Source organism: Bombina bombina, chromosome 1 (assembly GCF_027579735.1).
Source record: "Bombina bombina isolate aBomBom1 chromosome 1, aBomBom1.pri, whole genome shotgun sequence".
Lineage (NCBI taxonomy): Eukaryota > Metazoa > Chordata > Amphibia > Anura > Bombinatoridae > Bombina > Bombina bombina.
The window spans coordinates 408,250,992-408,271,423 of NC_069499.1; the positions used below are offsets into that span (position 1 = coordinate 408,250,992).

General features: G+C 41.0%; 1 protein-coding gene across 1 annotated transcript in view; it reads left to right on the forward strand.

Moving 5' to 3' along the window:
- The window catches only part of GPD2 (glycerol-3-phosphate dehydrogenase 2), a gene marked incomplete in the record, with an annotated part of 636,690 nt that overhangs the window by 202,712 nt on the left and 413,546 nt on the right, over positions 1-20,432 (forward strand). The window contains 1 exon segment of the mRNA XM_053698314.1: positions 11,692-11,789. Within this exon segment, the coding sequence (XP_053554289.1) occupies positions 11,692-11,789 (98 nt within the window).

The following is a 20,432-nucleotide window of genomic DNA, read 5'->3' on the forward strand; positions in this document are numbered from 1 at the left end:
CAAGGCTTGGCCTCAGCTAGCGAGGACCAAGTTCATACGGTTTCAATCAGACAACATGACGACTGTTGCGTACATCAACCATCAGGGGGGAACAAGGAGTTCCCTAGCGATGGAAGAAGTGACCAAGATTATTCTATGGGCGGAGTCTCACTCCTGCCACCTGTCTGCTATCCACATCCCGGGAGTGGAAAATTGGGAAGCGGATTTTCTGAGTCGTCAGACATTGCATCCGGGGGAGTGGGAACTCCATCCGGAAATCTTTGCCCAAGTCACTCAACTATGGGGCATTCCAGACATGGATCTGATGGCCTCTCGTCAGAACTTCAAAGTTCCTTGCTACGGGTCCAGATCCAGGGATCCCAAGGCGGCTCTAGTGGATGCACTAGTAGCACCTTGGACCTTCAAACTAGCTTATGTGTTCCCGCCGTTTCCTCTCATCCCCAGGCTGGTAGCCAGGATCAATCAGGAGAGGGCGTCGGTGATCTTGATAGCTCCTGCGTGGCCACGCAGGACTTGGTATGCAGATCTGGTGAATATGTCATCGGCTCCACCTTGGAAGCTACCTTTGAGACGAGACCTTCTTGTTCAGGGTCCGTTCGAACATCCGAATCTGGTTTCACTCCAGCTGACTGCTTGGAGATTGAACGCTTGATTTTATCGAAGCGAGGTTTCTCAGATTCTGTTATCGATACTCTTGTTCAGGCCAGAAAGCCTGTAACTAGAAAGATTTACCACAAAATTTGGAAAAAATATATCTGTTGGTGTGAATCTAAAGGATTCCCTTGGGACAAGGTTAAGATTCCTAGGATTCTATCCTTCCTTCAAGAAGGATTGGAAAAAGGATTATCGGCAAGTTCCCTGAAGGGACAGATTTCTGCCTTGTCGGTGTTACTTCACAAAAAACTGGCAGCTGTGCCAGATGTTCAAGCCTTTGTTCAGGCTCTGGTTAGAATCAAGCCTGTTTACAAACCTTTGACTCCTCCTTGGAGTCTCAATTTAGTTCTTTCAGTTCTTCAGGGGGTTCCGTTTGAACCCTTACATTCCGTTGATATTAAGTTATTATCTTGGAAAGTTTTGTTTTTAGTTGCAATTTCTTCTGCTAGAAGAGTTTCAGAATTATCTGCTCTGCAGTGTTCTCCTCCTTATCTGGTGTTCCATGCAGATAAGGTGGTTTTACGTACTAAACCTGGTTTTCTTCCAAAAGTTGTTTCTAACAAAAACATTAACCAGGAGATTATCGTACCTTCTCTGTGTCCGAAACCAGTTTCAAAGAAGGAACGCTTGTTGCACAATTTGGATGTTGTTCGCGCTCTAAAATTCTATTTAGATGCTACAAAGGATTTTAGACAAACATCTTCTTTGTTTGTTGTTTATTCAGGTAAAAGGAGAGGTCAAAAAGCAACTTCTACCTCTCTCTCTTTTTGGATTAAAAGCATCATCAGATTGGCTTACGAGACTGCCGGACGGCAGCCTCCCGAAAGAATCACAGCTCATTCCACTAGGGCTGTGGCTTCCACATGGGCCTTCAAGAACGAGGCTTCTGTTGATCAGATATGTAGGGCAGCGACTTGGTCTTCACTGCACACTTTTACCAAATTTTACAAGTTTGATACTTTTGCTTCTTCTGAGGCTATTTTTGGGAGAAAGGTTTTGCAAGCCGTGGTGCCTTCCATTTAGGTGACCTGATTTGCTCCCTCCCTTCATCCGTGTCCTAAAGCTTTGGTATTGGTTCCCACAAGTAAGGATGACGCCGTGGACCGGACACACCTATGTTGGAGAAAACAGAATTTATGTTTACCTGATAAATTTCTTTCTCCAACGGTGTGTCCGGTCCACGGCCCGCCCTGGTTTTTTAATCAGGTCTGATAATTTATTTTCTTTAACTACAGTCACCACGGTACCATATGGTTTCTCCTATGCTATTATTCCTCCTTAACGTCGGTCGAATGACTGGGGTAGGCGGAGCCTAGGAGGGATCATGTGACCAGCTTTGCTGGGCTCTTTGCCATTTCCTGTTGGGGAAGAGAATATCCCACAAGTAAGGATGACGCCGTGGACCGGACACACCGTTGGAGAAAGAAATTTATCAGGTAAACATAAATTCTGTTTTTTTGCTGGGGGGGGGGGGTCCCTCTTTTGAATTTTGAAATGTTGGGAGGTATGTTATTGTGGTTACATGACAAACTGCGTTATCATGTGCTGTCATGGCAGCATGGGATCTAGAAAGTTCATGGTAAACTCAAACTCACAGTATAGTAAAATGATACATTACTGGTCATTTCCTTTTTTGTCTGTGGCTGCTGGTTATGACATCTTGTTCTTGTTGGCAAATTCTGAAAAGAAGTCAGGAAAATAGTTATCATGTGTGTGTTTCTATTTGGAACGGTTAGTGAAAATGGAGGTTTACACAGCAAAAGGAAAGTTTTATTAAACATTTGTGAAGTCTGTAAAATACACAGACCTTAGTTTGTAGAAATACCTAAAAATCTATTTTGTAGGATGCCGAATTGTCATTTTCTATACAACAAACAACAAAAATGGTTATTGAATACTAGTAGATAATGTATTTTTTGTTGTAATTATGCATCATCTTGCACTTTTGCAGAAACAAATATCTAGCAAAACAGTACTAGGAAGTATTATTAAATGAGGGGGGGGATAATCCTTTACTGATTTCAGGGTGGCCCTCAAAATACAACTGATTTACCACTTTTGGCCCTTAGTAGAGAACAGAAAATTTGTTAAAGCAGTTCCACATTTCACATTAGTTAATTAAAGGGACAGTTTACTCAAAAGATTTTCCCCTTTAATTTGTTCCCAATGATCCACTTTACCTGCTGGAGTGTATTAAATTGTTTACAAGTATTACCATAACCCTTATATTGGCATTTGAAATAGTTTATTTAGCCTGTGGTATCCCCACCCATCCTGAAAGTTTTTGGCCTCGATGCCAAGCTGTGTTAACACAGCCAGTAGAAGAAATTACACTCCCAGTGGGTTATAGAAGAGATAAGGTAATAAAATGTTAATTTTTCAAGTACTAGTGATTGGTTTACAGACAGATATAAGATAAAGAAGCAGGTATATGTACACAATGTGATAAAGTAATGAGATCTGATTATACCTACAAGCTCAACCCATTTTATTAGGTTGTGGCCTCAAAACACAAAATCAGCTAATTCATATACACAAATAAGCCTTAAAAAAAGCAAATCTCATACATTTTATACGCTGCAGCTGGTAAAAATGTTATTGGAAACACATTAAGAGAAAAACATTTTTACAGTATACTGTCCCTTTAATAATGTGTTATTACGCCAAATGTGTGATCTTGAGTAGTATATACAGGTAAAATTAATTAAAAAAACATGTGCGCTGGTATTACAAATTGAGCGCAATGCAAACGAGACTTTGCGTTCACATTGCATGGAAGCTTTGCTCTCATGAGAGTGCTCCTCCATAGGCTCCAATGGGAGCCTCGTTCTGATGCAGATAGACACAGCACAGAACCTAGCGCAGCGAAGGGGGTAAGTCACGCAGTATTTTTTCTAACACCGCACATCCCCTCACTTTAACACCTTATAATTGCTTTGTGTGCAGTTATTTAAAAATTGAAGATGCTCACTATTTTTTTTTTTTGGGGGGGTGGATTGGGGGACATTTATTTCATTAACCAAAGGTATGACCTCTGGTTAATGAATTTGAGCACAAAGTGTTACCGCCAGCTTGCGGTAGCATTGAAGGGACATAAAACCCCAATTTTTTCTTTCAGGATTCAGATAGCAAATACAATTTTAAACAACTTTCCAATTTACTTCTATTATTTAATTTGCTTCCTTCTCTTGTTATCATTTGCTGAAAGTTTTATGTATGTCAGCTCAGGAGCAGCAAATAACCTAGGTTCTAGCTGCTGATTGGTGGCTGCATATATATATCGATTGTGATTGGCTCACCCATGTGTTCAGTTAGAAACCAGTAGTGCATTGCTGCTCCTTCATCAAATGATACCATGAGATTAAAACAAATACGATAATAGAAGTAAATTAGAAAGTTGTTTACAATTGTATTCTCTATCTGAATCATGAAAGAAAATTTTGGGGTTTCATGTCCCTTTAACCCCTTAATGACCACAGCAGCACCACCATTTTCTGTCCGTTTGGGACCAAGGCTATTTTTACATTTCTGCGGTGTTTGTGTTTAGCTGTAATTTTCCTCTTACTCATTTACTGTACCCATACATATTATATACTGTTTTTCTCGCCATTAAATGGAATTTCTAAAGATATCCTTATTTTCATCATATCATATAATTTACTATAAAAAATTATAAAATATGAGGAAAAAATGGAAAAAAAACACACTTTTTCTAACCCCAAAATCTGTTACACATCTACAACCACCAAAAAACACCCATGCTAAATAGTTTCTAAATTTTGTCCTGAGTTTGGAAATACCCAATGTTTACATGTTCTTTGCTTTTTTTGTAAGTTATAGGGCCATAAATACAAGTAGCACTTTGCTATTTCCAAACCATTATTTTTCAAAATTAGCGCTAGTTACATTAGAACACTAATATCTTTCAGGAATCCCTGAATATCCATTGACATGTATATATATTTTTTTTTTAGTAGACAACCCAAAGTATTGATCTAGGCCCATTTTGGTATATTTCATTCCATCATTTCGCCGCCAAATGCGATTAAATACAAAAAATCGTTCTCTTTTTCACTAATTTTTTCACAAACTTTTAGTTTCTCACTGAAATTATTTACAAACAGCTTGTGCAATTATGGCTTAAATGGTTGTAAATTCTTTTCTGAAATCCCCTTTGTTCAGAAATAGCAGACATATATGGCTTTGGCATTGCTTTTTAGCAATTAGAAGGCTGCTAAATGCCACTGCGCACTACACGTGTATTATGCCCAGCAGTGAAGGGGTTAATTAGGGAGCATGTAGGGAGCTTTTAGAGGTAATTTTAGCTTTAGTGTAGTGTAGTACACAACCCCAAGTATTGATCTAGGCCAATTTTGGTATATTTCATGCCACCATTTCACAACCAAATGCGAACAAATTAAAAAAACGTAAGATTTTTCACAATTTTAGGTTTCTCACTGAAATAATTTACAAACAGCTAGTGCAATTATGGCACAAATGGTTGTAAATGCTTCTCTGGGATCCCCTTTGTTCAGAATTAGCAGACATATATGGCTTTGGCATTGCTTTTTGGTAATTAGAAGGCCGCTAAATGCCACTGCGCATCACACGTGTATTATGCCAAGCAGTGAAGGGGTTAATTATGTAGCTTGTAGGGAGCTTGTAGGGTTAATTTTAGCTTTAGTGTAGTAGACAACCCAATGTATTGATCTAGGCCCATTTTGGTATATTTCATGCCACCATTTCACCGCCAAATGCGATCAAATAAAAAAAAAACGTTCCCTATTTCTCAAACTTTTTCACAAACTTTAGGTTTCTCACTGAAATTATTTACAAACAGCTTGAGCAATTATGGCACAAATGGTTGTAAATGCTTCTCTGGGATCCCCTTTGTTCAGAAATAGCAGACATATATGTCTTTGGCGTTGCTTTTTGGTAATTAGAAGGCCGCCAAATGCCGCTGCGCATCACACGTGTATTATGGCTAGCAGTGATGGGGTTAATTATGTAGCTTGTAGGGAGCTTGCAGGGTTAATTTTAGCTTTAGTGTGGAGCTCAGCCTCCCACCTGAAACATCAGACCCCCTGATCCCTCCCAAACAGCTCTCTTCCCTCCCCCACCCCACAATTGTCCCCGCCATCTTAAGTACTGGCAGAAACTCTGCCAGTACTAAAATAAAAAAGCTATATTTGTTTTTTTGTTTTGTTTTTTTCTTAGCATATTTACATATGCTACTGTGTAGGATCCCCCCTTAGCCCCCAACCTCACTGATCCCCCACCAAACAGATCTCTAACCCTCCCCCTCTGCCTTAATGGGCGCCATCTTGGGTACTGGCAGCTGTCTGCCAGTACCCAGTTTAGTAAAAAAAGTTTTTTTTTTTTAAATTTAATTGCCCTTTTCTGTAGTGTAGCTTCCCCCCCTCCCCCGATCAACCCCCCACCCCTTCCAGATCCCTTAGATTATTTATTTAAATGTTTTTTTTTTTTACTTTTATTAACCTTTATTTTTCTGCAGTGTAGCGGTACCCTCCCGCTCCCGCCCCGTGCACGCCCGCCGCCCCCCGTGCACGATCCCGCCCCCCTCCACTTCATTCAGCACATCGATGGCCGCCCACCCACCTCCCAGACTTGCTCCCACCCACCAACGATACCGGCCACTGATGTCCGGTGCAGAGAGGGCCACAGAGTGGCTCTCTCTACATCGGATGGCCAAGGGGGGTTATTGCAGTATACCTCGATATCGAGGCATCACTGTAATAACCGGAAAGCAGCTGGAAGCGAGCAGGATCGCTTCCAGCTGCTTTCCAGACCAAGGACGTACTTCACACGTCCTCGGTCATTAACTGTATTTTTTTTGAGGACGTGTGGCGTACGTCCTTGGTCGTTAAGGGGTTAACCAGCCACTCCTAATGGTTGGTTATTTAACGTGCGCCTGTTAATGGGCAAATTTGCCCTTTTATGGGTGCATGTTAAATTAGTGCTCCACTTGTAATCTAGCCCATAATGCATAACTAATAATTTAATTATATTTTTATTTTATTTTGGGGCACTCTTTTAAAAGGATATGAAAGCCAACATTTTTATTTCATGATTCCGACAGAGCATGTGATTTTAATCAACTTTCTAAATAACTTCTATTATCAATTTTTCTTTGTTCTCTTGGTATGTTTTGATGCTTAGAAGATGACCTATTTCTGGAGCATTATATGGCAGCAGTTTTGCAAGAATGTTATCCATTGGCAAGGGCACTAGATGGCAGCACTATTTCCTGTCATGTAGAGCTCTAGATGCCTACCTAGGTATCTCTTCAACACAGAATATCATGGAAACTAAGCAAATTTGATAATAAAAGTAAATTGCAAACTGTCTTAAAAAGTTATGCTCTGTCTATATCACAAAAGAACATTTTTGGTTTTCATATCCCTTTAACCCCTTAATGACAACTGACGTACCAGGTACGTCATGCATTAACAAGCAGTTAATCACAATCGCTTCCAGCAGCTCTGAGGGTATTGCAGTGATGCCTCGATATGGAGGCATCCTGCAATACCCCTTTACAAGCCTCCGATGCAGAGAGAGCCACTCTGTGGCCCTCTCTGCACCGGTAGTGATGGTGCCGATGGTGCCTTTGTCTGGTGGGAGGAGGGAGCGTGTTTGCGCGCGTGCACGATGCGCGCGCACGTGCACATGCGCACATTAGCCACACTGACACCAATGAAAAAGGAAGGGGAAAAAAGGTTTTTTTTTTTTTTTTTTTTTTTACATTTAAAAGGATCTGGGAGGGGGTGGGGGTATTGTGGGGGGGCTGCTACACTACAGAAATAATTAAGCATACAAATAAAAGTTATAAATAACATTAAAATAGTTTGGTTTGTGGGGCCAAACTGGGTACTGGCAGACAGCTGCCAGTACCCAAGATGGCGGTAATTAGGTAGGGGAGAGGGTTAGAGAGCTGGAGGGGGGATCAGGGAGGTTGGTGCTAAGGCAGGGGTCCATCACAACTAAAATATTTTATAATTTTTATTTAAAAAAAAAAAAAAAACTATTTTATTTAGTACTGGCAGACTTTCTGCCAGTACTTAAGATGGCGGTAACAATTGTGGGGTGGGGGAGGGAAGAAAGCTGTTTGGGAGGGATCAGGGGGTGGGATGTGTCAGGTGGGAGGCTGATCTCTAAAATTAACCCTACAAGCTCCCTAATTTAACCCCTTCACTGCTGGGCATAATTCACGTGTGGTGCGCAGCAGCATTTAGCGGCCTTCTAATTACCAAAAAGCAACGCCAAAGCCATATAAATCTGCTATTTCTGAACAAAGGGGATCCCAGAGAAGCTTTTACAACAATTTCTGCCATAATAGCACAAGCTGTTTGTAAATAATTTCAGTGAGAAACCTAAAATTGTGAAAAATGTAAAGTTTTTTTTTTTTATTTGCTCGCATTTGGCGGTGAAATGGTGGCATAAAATATACCAAAATGGGCCTAGATCAATACTTGGGGTTGTCTACTACACTACACTAAAGCTAAAATTAACCCTACAAGCTCCCTAATTAACCCCTTCACTCCTGGACATAATACACGTGTGGTGCGCAGCGGCATTTAGCGGCCTTCTAATTACCAAAAAGCAACCACAAAGCCATATAAGTCTGTTATTTCTGAAAAAGGGGATCCCAGAGAAGCATTTACAACCATTTGTGCCATAATTGCAGAAGCTGTTTGTAAATAATTTCAGTGGGAAACCTAAAGTTTGTGACAAAATTTGTGAAAAAGTGAACTTTTTTTTTTTATTTTTTTTATCGCATTTGGCGGTGAAATGGTGGCATGAAATATACCAAAATGGGCCTAGATCAATACTTTGGGATGTCTTCTAAAACAAAATATATACATGTCAAGGGATATTCAGGTATTCCTGACAGATATCAGGGTTCCAAAGTAACTAGCGCTAATTTTGAAAAAAAGTGGTTTGGAAATAGCAAAGTGCTACTTGTATTTATTGCCCCATAAATTGCAAAAAAAGCAAAGAACATGTAAACATTGGGTATTTCTAAACTCAGGACAAAATTTATAAACTATTTAGCATGGGTGTTTTTTGGTGATTGTAGATGTGTAACAGATTTTGGGGGTCAAAGTTAGAAAAAGTGTGTTTTTTTCCATTTTTTCCTCATATTTTATCATTTTTTTTTTAGTAAATTATAAGATATGATGAAAATAATGGTATTTTAAGAAAGTCCATTTAATGACGAGAAAAACGGTATATAATATGTGTGGGTACAGTAAACGAGTAAGAGGAAAATTACAGCTAAACACAAACACAGCAGAAATGTAAAAATAGCCATTGTCATTAAGGGTAAGAAAATTGAAAAATGGTCCGGTCATTAAGGGGTTAAGCATAAATGTCAGTATAATATAATGCGGCCCGACCTATTGTGCTATTAGTGACTGGCTGTCCATATAAATAGTATAGACACCTTTTATTTAAATGATGGAACTGTTATCTTTTGAATGAGGATGTCTTATGATTTATTTATTTATATGATTTAGAAGTGATAAGGAGTTTCCAGACCTAAATAGAATGGGGCAAATGCTCTGAGGTATTTGCCAGTTTATATCCCTTTATATATTTTGAGATGCAATACAGTGGTTACCCCTCTACTAATTTTGGCTTATGTCTGTTGTTTTAACTGCAGATTGCAAGTGCCATGGAGATACATACTTGAGTATAGTGTTTTAAAAAAGGGTCACATGATCCATTATGATGCTCAGATAGGGTCTTTTTCAGAATCCAGAGCACAATAAAGGTCACTTAGTAGACAAGTCACATGAGATAAAGAAGATAGAGGTATTTTTGGATCCTCTCTCCCAGTACAATAAATGCATTAGTTAAGTCATTTTATGGGGCTTACCTGTCAATGAGGGTCTCATGCCCTTCTCATTAATAAGAGATTTCCACCTCATGGTCTCCCGTGCGTTTTATGTAGGAGAATAAGTGCTATATAAGAGCCTTCTTGCTCTTATTGAGGGCCTCTCTGATGCTAAGTGGTATATGTCATCATCTATATTTTAGGGACATCTGACAAATTATTTATAAGAGTAAATGTATGTCTGTGTACAGTACTGTGAAAAAGTTTTAGGCAATTTTTTTTTATTAATTAACAAAATGCGAAGTGAACAGAAGAAAAGTCTATAAAATACACCAAATAATAGTTGGTGTAACCACCCTTTTTTTCAAAGCAGCTTAATTTTATTCTAGGTACACTTGCAGTGATTTATTAGGCATATAATCAGGTGCATGATCAATATATACAAAACATGTGCTAATAAACATTATATATATATATATATATATATATATTGAAATACAATCATTAACTGAAACAGAAACAGCTGTGTAGGAGGAATAAAACTGGGTGAGGAACAGCCAAACTCTGCTAACAAGGTGAGTTTAATGTCAAAAGTCATACACCATTGCAAGACTGAGCACAGCAACAAGACACAAGGTAGTTACACTGCATCAGCACAGTGTCTCCCAGGCAGGAATTTATATGCAGACAGGGGTTTCCAGATATGCTGTCCAAGCTTTTCTGAAGAAGATCAGAAGAAACGGGCAGTGTTGAGGACAGTAGAAGCAGTGGTTGGCCAAGGAAACAGTGCAGCAGATGAGACACATCATGCTTGCTTCTTCATGGAAAGCTCGTGGACAAAACAGCCATACCTCTGACTTGGAAAGAACGCCAAGCGACTCAACTATGCATTAAAACACCAGGGGGGAAAAAAATTGTCAGCAGGTGTTCTGGACTGTAGGAAAAGGCAATTTGTTTGCTGAAGGGCTTTAAAGCGGCCAACAGTGAAGCAAGATGGTGATTCCTTGCAAGTCTGGGGCTGCATTTCTGCAAATGGAGTTGGGAATTTGGTCAGAACTAATGGTCTCCTTAATGCTGAGAAATACAGGCAGATATTATCCATTATGTAATACCATCATGGAGGCATCTGATTGATCCCAAATTTATTTTGCAGCATGACAACTACCCCAAACATACAGCCAAATTTCATTAAGAACTATCTTCAGCATAGAGAAGAACAAGGAGTCCTGGAAGTGATGGTATGACCCCCACATAACCCTGATCTCAAAATCATTGAGTCTCTCTGGGATTACATGTAGAGACAGAAGCAACTGAGGCTGCTTAAATCCACAAAAGAACTGTTGTTAGTTCTCTGAGATGGAACAAACTACCTGCCGAGTTCCTTAAAAAACTGTGTACAAGTGTACCTAGAAGACTTGAGGCTGTTTTTAAAGCAAAAGGTGTTCACACAAATATTGATTTGATTTAGATGTTTCTTCTTTTTACTCATTTTGCATTTTAAATGTTAAAAATAATTTATGAATATTTCAATTTTTTTAAGCATTCTTACTTTACAGCATTTTTTCACACCTGCCTAAAACTTTTGCACAGTACTGTATAGCTACACAAAACCTACCATCCCCCTAATAAAATGCTTTCATTGTGTGCAGGTGAATTCTGTCACTCATGCTCACTCTATACCTGCATTCATGTGTGGTACAAGGGAACCCCCCTTTTGAAGAGAATCTTCCCCTCTTTATAAAAGGGGTCACTCGTTACTCTCTGTGTGCTACAGGGAGAAGATAGAAGCTCTGTTAGAGCCCCCCCACACACACGCACAATTTCACGTTAGACTTCGGAGTAAACTAGTGTTGTATTATATGTGATACTTATAAGTGCTGGGTTTGATAGTGTATATATTTAAAAATGGTAGAACAGCTGTCATTGGACATGTGATTTTAAAATTACTTTATTCTACCTTTTATTTATTATTTTTTTAGACATCCCATTTCTCATTTCTCTTTTCTTTTATTCTTGCTCCTGCTATTCTTACTCACACCTTTCAACTTTTTGCTTCCTTCATGTTTTCATCAGTTTTTATTGTATCTAGCATGAAGAAAAAATAAAATATGTATAAAATGTTTGTATGTAGGTGTTCAATATTTGAATATTCTGTTAACTACATTCTCTTTGTCTTCTAGTATAAGCTGGTCAAGGAAGCTCTGCACGAACGTTCCAACTTGTTGGAAATTGCTCCTCATTTATCTGGGCCTTTACCCATAATGCTGCCTGTTTACAAGTAAGATCTATATTTTAAAATAGAGTCATCAAGTGAATCTGACACAAAAAAAATGATTATGGCTTAGGAAAGATGGTGCTTATGTATACATACTAGAGGTCTACTATCTTAGGTTAGACCCAGACGTATTCTCGAGTGAAGAGACATTTTAGTTTGTGCATAAAAAAGAGCAGCATATAAATTGATTCACAATGAAAAAGTTACATACAAATTGTTTAAAATGATGGTAAATATTATGTATATAAGTTCAAGTTTTTAGTTTAAAAATGTAAGTAAAATGTAATTTATTTTTTTTAACTGTTTTTTTTTTATTTATAATAAATGTATTTTTATAATGTGTCCTTCATTTACCTTCTCTACGCTCCCTTAGTTTTTCCAGTCTTCTCTTCAGTGACATGAAGAACAGGTGGGAGCATTCTACACTTCACTGAGTTAAAGAGAAAAAAAATGTTGGCATAGAGTAGGTTAATGACGGACATCAGAAATAGAAACATTTTACCCTATGCTTGCTCCCTAACTGGTGTTCAACCGCGCATGCTTTAAACCCCCGACTATGTCACCCAAGTAAACAGTGAATCATGAGACTCACTTTTTACTTGGTAAAAGTGGATGAAGGAACGCATGGGGTGAGCTCTCATTCCCCTAGAATAAAACAAGCATCATTATTATAAAGTCTGTTATGGCTTTATAATATCACCACAATAAATGTCTAAATGTGTGGTTCTATTTGATTACAAAATGTCAAAAATCCATATTGCAAATTTCTAATATATAAATAAACAAATAATTAATTGAATTTATTTTAGTAAAAAGTCATAAAATCATTAATTGCTACAAAGTCCATTTCATGAATTGTGAACCGTACTAATTTAATACAAAAAGAGCGTATTCCAAGTAACATACGCTCAGATTCATTGGTTATCATCGTGTCATGGGGACTTACCTTTGCCATTATTGCACATGTGTGGGTCTCTCATGCACATGCATATTGACGTCCATCAGAAAAGGAATCTGATTGGATGATGGCTTCTGAACGGATCAACAATGGAGTGCATGTGTGTAGTGCCGAACTTAAAGCTGCATTGAAAATATTGGTTACCTAAGGAAAATGTCCGAAAAATAAAATAGACTAGCAAAGAGGGCCGGTAGGGGACCGCAATACTGGAGAGACTTCAAAATGTTTACCATTTTTCAGGCAATTCTGAACTAAATTAGTAAATGGAATTACCTTAATTTTAACATGCTCTTTTTACCATTTAATTAAATATTTTCAAGAAAAGAATGCACAACTTATAGTTAAATAACCTTTCCACTATGGCTGATAAGGACAGCTTCTACTGCTGTATTGGTTGACAGCAAAACAAATAAATAAAAATATTTGACTGAACTTTGTAGTGTTCTTCCTACCACCTATTATGTGCCAGATTACAAGTGGAGCAGTATTTGCTCGAGCACTAACTCCACTAGAAGTAAGCTTTTTTGCATGTGTCGGGTAGTGCTTGTATTACAAGTTGAAAGTAAACTGTTTTTGCTCCTGAAAAAAATTAACTTAGAATATTGCGCGCACAGTATTCCCCCATAGAAGTCAATGAAGCAGAAAAAGTGGAAAAAAACATAACGCCCTACTCGTGCACAAACACGATCGCATATTCTCAAGTGCACTAACCCGACATGAAAATATGAATATTTCACATTCCAATGTTCTTCACATAGCAGAATATGTTTTAATTTATTCATAAATACATATTTCTACATATATCTGATGTTTTTTTGCACAAATATATGTTGGAAGAGAGCCAAGTGGTAATCAAGCATTAAAGCGTTAGAGCATACAAGCAAATATGCATATGAGTACACAATGAGATTCTCAGATAGAGGGAACTTTAAGTGGCGTGAACAGAACTAGCGTTGGCCACCGTGTAATGTGCTATGTGAAACAACATACCTCCAGGCATGCCGGCACTGATGAATGTCAAGCCTGTAGCTTACCGCCCCATCGTCCAGCTGCATACCAGTCACACAGGTGCATCTCTGCCTCTAATCTCAAACATGTTGCTCCTTGGTTCATCGGATTTCACCGCCAACAGTGTTCTTTGTGTCTGCCGTCAAAACGCTCAGCATCCGTTTACACACTTTCCATTAACAAGTCTAAAAAGAGGCACATGGCCGTGTTTTTATACTGTGACCAATGAATGTTAATGTTTTAATTCCTGGAGTTTTGTGTATATATATATATATATATATATATATATATATATATATATATATATAAAGAATGAATGGTTATCTTCTTTTTCCCCTTCTTCTTTTAAGAAATTGTTCCCCGTGAATAAGAAGATAGAAACTCTATTAAGAATAATGTTTCAGCCTGCAGCGGCGGTTGCTGCGGTAGCTGGAGCTGCTATCTATTGGTGCGAGACTCTGTCGGAGATGATCGAGGTGGAAACTCCCCTCAACGAGATTCAGGAAAGCAAAATGTGATGTGATAAAGTGAAGGCGCCTAAAAATAGTGCACACATATAAAGTGCATACAAATATGTGTATATCTCAGTGTCCTTGATATGCTCTTCAACAAAGGACAAGGAATGTGCGTGAATTAAATTTCACAACAGTGCTGAATATATAAAAAATATATAATATAAAAATATATATACGAAATAGAAAATTATAATATGAACGCAGTATAGCGTAATATACAGTGCCAAAAATATATATATAGTGTAATGTGTCCTTCTGATGGAGAACACAAATACAATGTAGCTCCAGCAGCAAATACTATGATCCTAAGACCAAATAACTATCGATGCAAGTGATATTGTGAGCATACAATAGTAACAAATGATATTTGAGGACACACAATGGTGATATATTGCAATACAGGATACATACAATAATAAAGTACCCGGGTACTAAAGTATATACGAAAAGTCCTTATACACAGTTCATGTGATGGAGATTTTCCTCCGGGTGTCCACTATATAGTGGGTATGCGGCAGCTGACACTCCTTCCAAGGCTGATGGCACCAGCGACGATCTACAGATAGAAGGGAGACAAAAGGAGGCGCCACAATAGTGTGAGATCGTAGGTTAAAGGGACCCCCACAAAACGATACAGGATCACTTACTAGATTTAAAGCACTTGAAAAGTGCCACAGGTGCAGGCTGAACTATTCAAAGCTGTCCAGCGAGCTTATCCTCACGGTCCAAAGGCCAAAGGGTTAACTTCAGATTCCCCCACACGTACTTAAAAAACCTTCTGGATATCTTACATGCTTTACTGTGGCAAATTGGGCAGGAACAGTTATAAACCAGCTCCTGCAGATAGCAACAATGTACAACATATGCTGTATGTAGGAGTATCAGGGTTCTGCATTTAACAGACGGCACTTAAGCTTCTTTTTGTGGGTCTTAGGGCCAGGCGGCCCGCACAATGTATGTTCCCTCTGGCACAGATTCAGCCCAACAGAACAGGCTTATAACCTGCTGCTGCTGTGAGGAGTCCCCCAATCTGTGAAGTTTGCTGAGGGGTTACTGGTTATAAGCCTGTTCTGTTGGGCTGAATCTGTGCCAGAGGGAACATACATTGTGCGGGCCGCCTGGCCCTAAGACCCACAAAAAGAAGCTTAAGTGCCGTCTGTTAAATGCAGAACCCTGATACTCCTACATACAGCATATGTTGTACATTGTTGCTATCTGCAGGAGCTGGTTTATAACTGTTCCTGCCCTATTTGCCACAGTAAAGCATGTAAGATATTCAGAAGGTTTTTTAAGTACGTGTGGGGGAATCTGAAGTTAACCCTTTGGCCTTTGGACCGTGAGGATAAGCTCGCTGGACAGCTTTGAATAGTTCAGCCTGCACCTGTGGCACTTTTCAAGTGCTTTAAATCTAGTAAGTGATCCTGTATCGTTTTGTGGGGGTCCCTTTAACCTACGATCTCACACTATTGTGGCGCCTCCTTTTGTCTCCCTTCTATCTGGAGATTCAGGAAAGAATTAAGGCCTTGAGGGTAGCTAATTCTTTTATCTGTGATGCAAACATGCAGATTTATCGCCTGAATGCCAAAACATCAGATTTTTCTGTTCTAGCCAGTAGGGCTCTCTGGCTGAAGTCTTGGTCTGCGGACATGACTTCAAAATCTAGATTGCTTTCCCTTCCATTTAAGGGGAAGATTCTTTTTGTTCCAGGCCTGGACTCTATCATATCCACGGTCACTGGGGGTAAGGGTGCCTTTCTACCGCAGGATAAGAAGAATAAACCTAAAGGACAAGGTCCTAATTTTTTTCCCTTTTGTTCGGATAAATACCAACGCCAGCAGCCCTCCGCGAAGCCTGATCAGTCCAAGAGAACTTGGAAACCATCTCAATCTTGGAATAAATCCAAGCAGAACAAGAAGCCCGCCGAAACAAAGTTAGCATGAAGGGGCGGCCCCCGATCCGGTGTTGGATCGTGATGGGGCAGACTATCTCTCTTTGTGGAGGCTTGGTTGAGGGACGTGCAAGACCCTTGGGTTCTAGAGGTCATTGCTCAAGGTTACAGGATAGGTTTCAAATCTCATCTGCCCAGAAGCAGATTCCTCTTATAAAACCTTTCTTCAAGACCAGAAAAACAAGAAGCTTTCCATCTAAAGGGGAGGAGAGTCCACGGCTTCATTCATTACTGGTGGGAATTAAGAACCTGGCCAACAGCAGGCGGCAAAGCCAAATGCTTAAATACCTTCTCCACTCCCCTTATCCCCCAGTCATTCTTTGCCTTTCGTCACAGGAGGTGGCAGAGAGGTGCCGGAATATCGGAGGTCTCTTATGAGGGGTTCTACCCATCGCTATGGGACAGGAGTTGAAGTAGCCCTTTAAGCTTCTCAACTTGAGGACCTGGGTAAACGTTAGAGTCCGGAGATGCAGGGGGAGCTTCCCTCTGCGACACCATCCCGACTCATATTAACAGCTCCTTTAGCAATCGGCGTTGACTAGTTTAGCTGATTCCTTACTTCTCTCAAGTCCATGTCAAGAGCACAGCTACTACTTGTCACACTTGAAGGGCCACGGTGTAGATTCTGGTAAGATCGTTTCATTTTTACCTAATGATAACACAGAAGCAGGGCCACAGTGTGGCGCCTTTATCTTTATAGAATCAAGAGGTAATATTCCTATGAGGGGATTATTGAGCAGGGGGGTATGTACATGATAAGTTTATTATGTGATTGCTGCGTTTTGTGTAAGGACGCGGCTCTGACATTTTTGTGGAACTGACAGGTTCTCTTCTGTGAGTTTTGCACGGTTTTGGCGTGCTTTCTCTTCGGCAGGGGCGGTCCTGCATAGTTATTCTTGTGACCGGTTGGGGCTTCTTCACTTCCGGTCTGATCGGCGACGGAGGAGACAAAGCGGTTTCTGAGTCCGGGTCATAAGAGGTGTTGAGTGCCCCGGCCATTGGTAGTTATAAAGTTGCTTGTTCTAGTCTTTTTTTTCTAAAATCTTTTGGAGGATTCTGACACGTAGAGGGTACTCCCTCTTTATCTAAGACTTTTATACCTGTGTTTATTGTTCCACATGCCTTTAGAAGGCTACGACTTCAAAACATAAGAGAATGTCTAGCACTACAGAGCCGTCCACCTCTGAGGGGTCTCCGTCCCGTGAGGTGCGTTCCCTATTGGCATCCCCTATACCACATGCAGCCCCCCAGGGTCTGACTGTTACCCCTTCGGGGGAAATTGCTTGGCCACCGGACTTTGTGGACCAGCTTGAAACGGCAGTCGCTAAGGTGATCCATGCTTTGCCTCGTTCTGCTAAGCGCAAGCATAGAGCTTTTCATAGAGGCCCGACCCAGGAGTTGTGTCTGTCGGACGCCCCAGTCCGATGTGTCAGAAGAAGCCCTTTTCGGGGTTGGAGTAAGTGTCAACTAAACCTCTGGCCGAGGAGGAACCCGGTTTTCATTTTAAAATGGAGAACTTGCGTTTTTTGTTAAAGCAAGTGCTGGCTACCTTAGAGGTTCCGGAACCCAAACTACCAGAGGAGCCTTCCATTCCTAAGTTGGATAAGGTTTACGAGGACAGGGTGGTTCCCCAGACCTTCCCAGTTCCTGTCAAGATGGCGAACTTTATTAATAATGAGCGATTAGGTTCTTCCTTTTCCCCTTCTTCTCAATTTAAAAAGCTTTTCCCTGTCCCGGAGGCCCAACTAGAGTTGTAGGGGACCATTCCCAAGGTGGATGGGGCAATTTCCACGCTCGCTAAGCACATGACGATTCCTTAAGAGGATAGTCCTTTATTCAAGGAGCCTTTGGATAAGAAGTTGGAAAACATGTTGCGAAAGATGTTTCAACACACGGGGTTAGTTTCTCAACCGGCAGCGGCGGTAGCCGGAGCAGCGTCATATTGGTGCGATGCATTATTTGATATGATTGAGGGTGAACCCTCTTTCGAAGAGGTTCAGGAAAAGATTAAGGCCCTAAAGGTGGCGCTAATATGCAGATTATATGTAGATTATCCGCCTGAATGCCAAGGTGTCAGGTTTTTCGGTTCTAGCACGCAGAGCTCTGTGGCTAAAATCTTGGTCGGCGGTTTTAGGATCAATTTCGAGAAGTTCTCTGGTTCCCAGTACCAGAGTGGAGTTCTTGGGCACGATCGTAGACTTGGTGTCCATGAAGATCTTTCTCATGGACAACCGATGCGCAAAGATGGCGTCCACCTGTCTTGCCCTTCAGTCTACAGCAAGGCCGTCCGTAGCTCAGTGCATGGAAATGATTGGGCTTATGGTTTCCAGCATGGACATCATTCCATTCGCCAGGTTTCATCTCAGACCTCTTCAATGGGGCATGTTGAGACAGTGGAATGGCGATCATTCCGATCTGTCGCAGCCGATACACATGGATGCGTGGACTTCACTCTCCTGGTGGATTTGCCCGGATCACCTGTCCATAGGGACATCTTTCCTTAGATCATCCTGAGTGATTGTTACCACAGACGCGAGTCTGGCAGGATGGGGAGCTGTTTAGGGTGCCAGGTTGGCACAGGGGAAGTGGTCTCGCTCAGAGTCCCTTCTTCTAATAAATATTCTGGAGCTCCGAGAGATCTATAACGCTCTGAAGGCTTGGCCTCGTCTGAGAGACTTTAGCTTTATCAGGTTCCAGACGGACAATATCACCTCGGTGGCTTAAATCAACCACCAGGGAGTCACAAGGATGTCTCAGATACTGGAGTGGGCGAAGACCCACAAATGTTCGCTCTCTGCGGTCCGGATCCCGGGTGTGGACAACTGGGAGGTGGATTTTCTCAGCAGAAAGACTTTTCAGCCGGAGGAATGGTCTCTTCACCCCAAGGTGTTTGCAGAGATCTGTCTCAGATGGGGGATGCCGGAGATCAATCTCATGGCATCCAGATTGAACTGCAAGCTTCCCCGATATGGATCAAGGTCGAGGGACCCTCAGGCGGAGCTAATAGATGCATTGGCGATGCCTTGGGGATTCGGTCTAGTATACATATTCCCTCTGTAACCGCGTATAAAGCAGGAGAGAGCATCCTCCATTCTTATTGCTCCTTCGTGGCCAAGGAGGACGTGGTTCGCGTATCTGGTGAGGTTGTCATCCTCTCCGCCGTGGCGGTTACCCTGTCGCAGGGATCTAATGGAAGAGGGTCCTTTTCAACATCAAATCTCGATTCTCTGAGGCTGACTGCATGGAGATTGAACGCTTAGTCTTGGCAAAAAGAGGTTTGTGGAAAATGTGATTGACACTCAGGCAAGAAAGCCGGTCACTCGTCGCATCTATCATAAGGTGTGGAGGACTTGCTTGTCCTGGTGTGAGATTCATGGCTACCCTTGGCACAGGCCTGTCTTTAAGCAGTCTGCTCCCCCTTGGAGCTTAAACTTGGTACTTAAGGTCTTGCAGAAGGTTCCTTTTAAACCTATGCATTCTCTTGAGATAAAAATCCTATCATGGAAGGTTCTCTTTTTGTTGGCCATTGCATCTGCACGCCGAGTTTCTGAGCTGGCGGCCTTGCAATATGAGCCCCCTTATCTGGTGTTTCATGCGGATAAGGCTGTTCTTCGCACTGGTGTGGGGTTTCTCCCCAAGGTGGTGTCTAACCGCAACATCAATCAGGAGATAGTCGTTCCTTCTTTATATCCTATTCCTTCTTCTCCTAAGGAGAGGTTACTTCATAATCTGGACGTGGTTCATGCCTTGAAATTTTATCTTCAGGCCACAAAAGATTTCAGACAATCTAACTCTCTTTTTGTCCTGTATTCAGGGAAGTGCAGGGGTCAGAGGGCTTCTGCACTTCTTTGTCTTTTTGTCTGAGGAGCCTGATCCGCTTGGCCTATGAGACAGCGGGACATAAGTCTCCTCAGAGGATTACGGCTCATTCCACTAGAGCGGATTTGCAAGGCGGCTACCTGGTCCTCCTTGCATACCTTCACTAAGTTTTACAAATTTGACGTTTTTGCTTCTGCAGAAGCGTTTTTTTTGGGAGAAACGTTCTACAGGCTGTGGTGCCCTCAGATTAGGCGGACCCTTTTACCTTCCTGGTTTCATTCAGTGTCCTCTAGAGCTTGGGTATATGTTTCCACTAGTAATGAATGAAGCTGTGGACTCTCCTCCCCTTCAGATGGAAAACATAAATGCTTTCCTGATAATTTTATTTCCATCAAGGG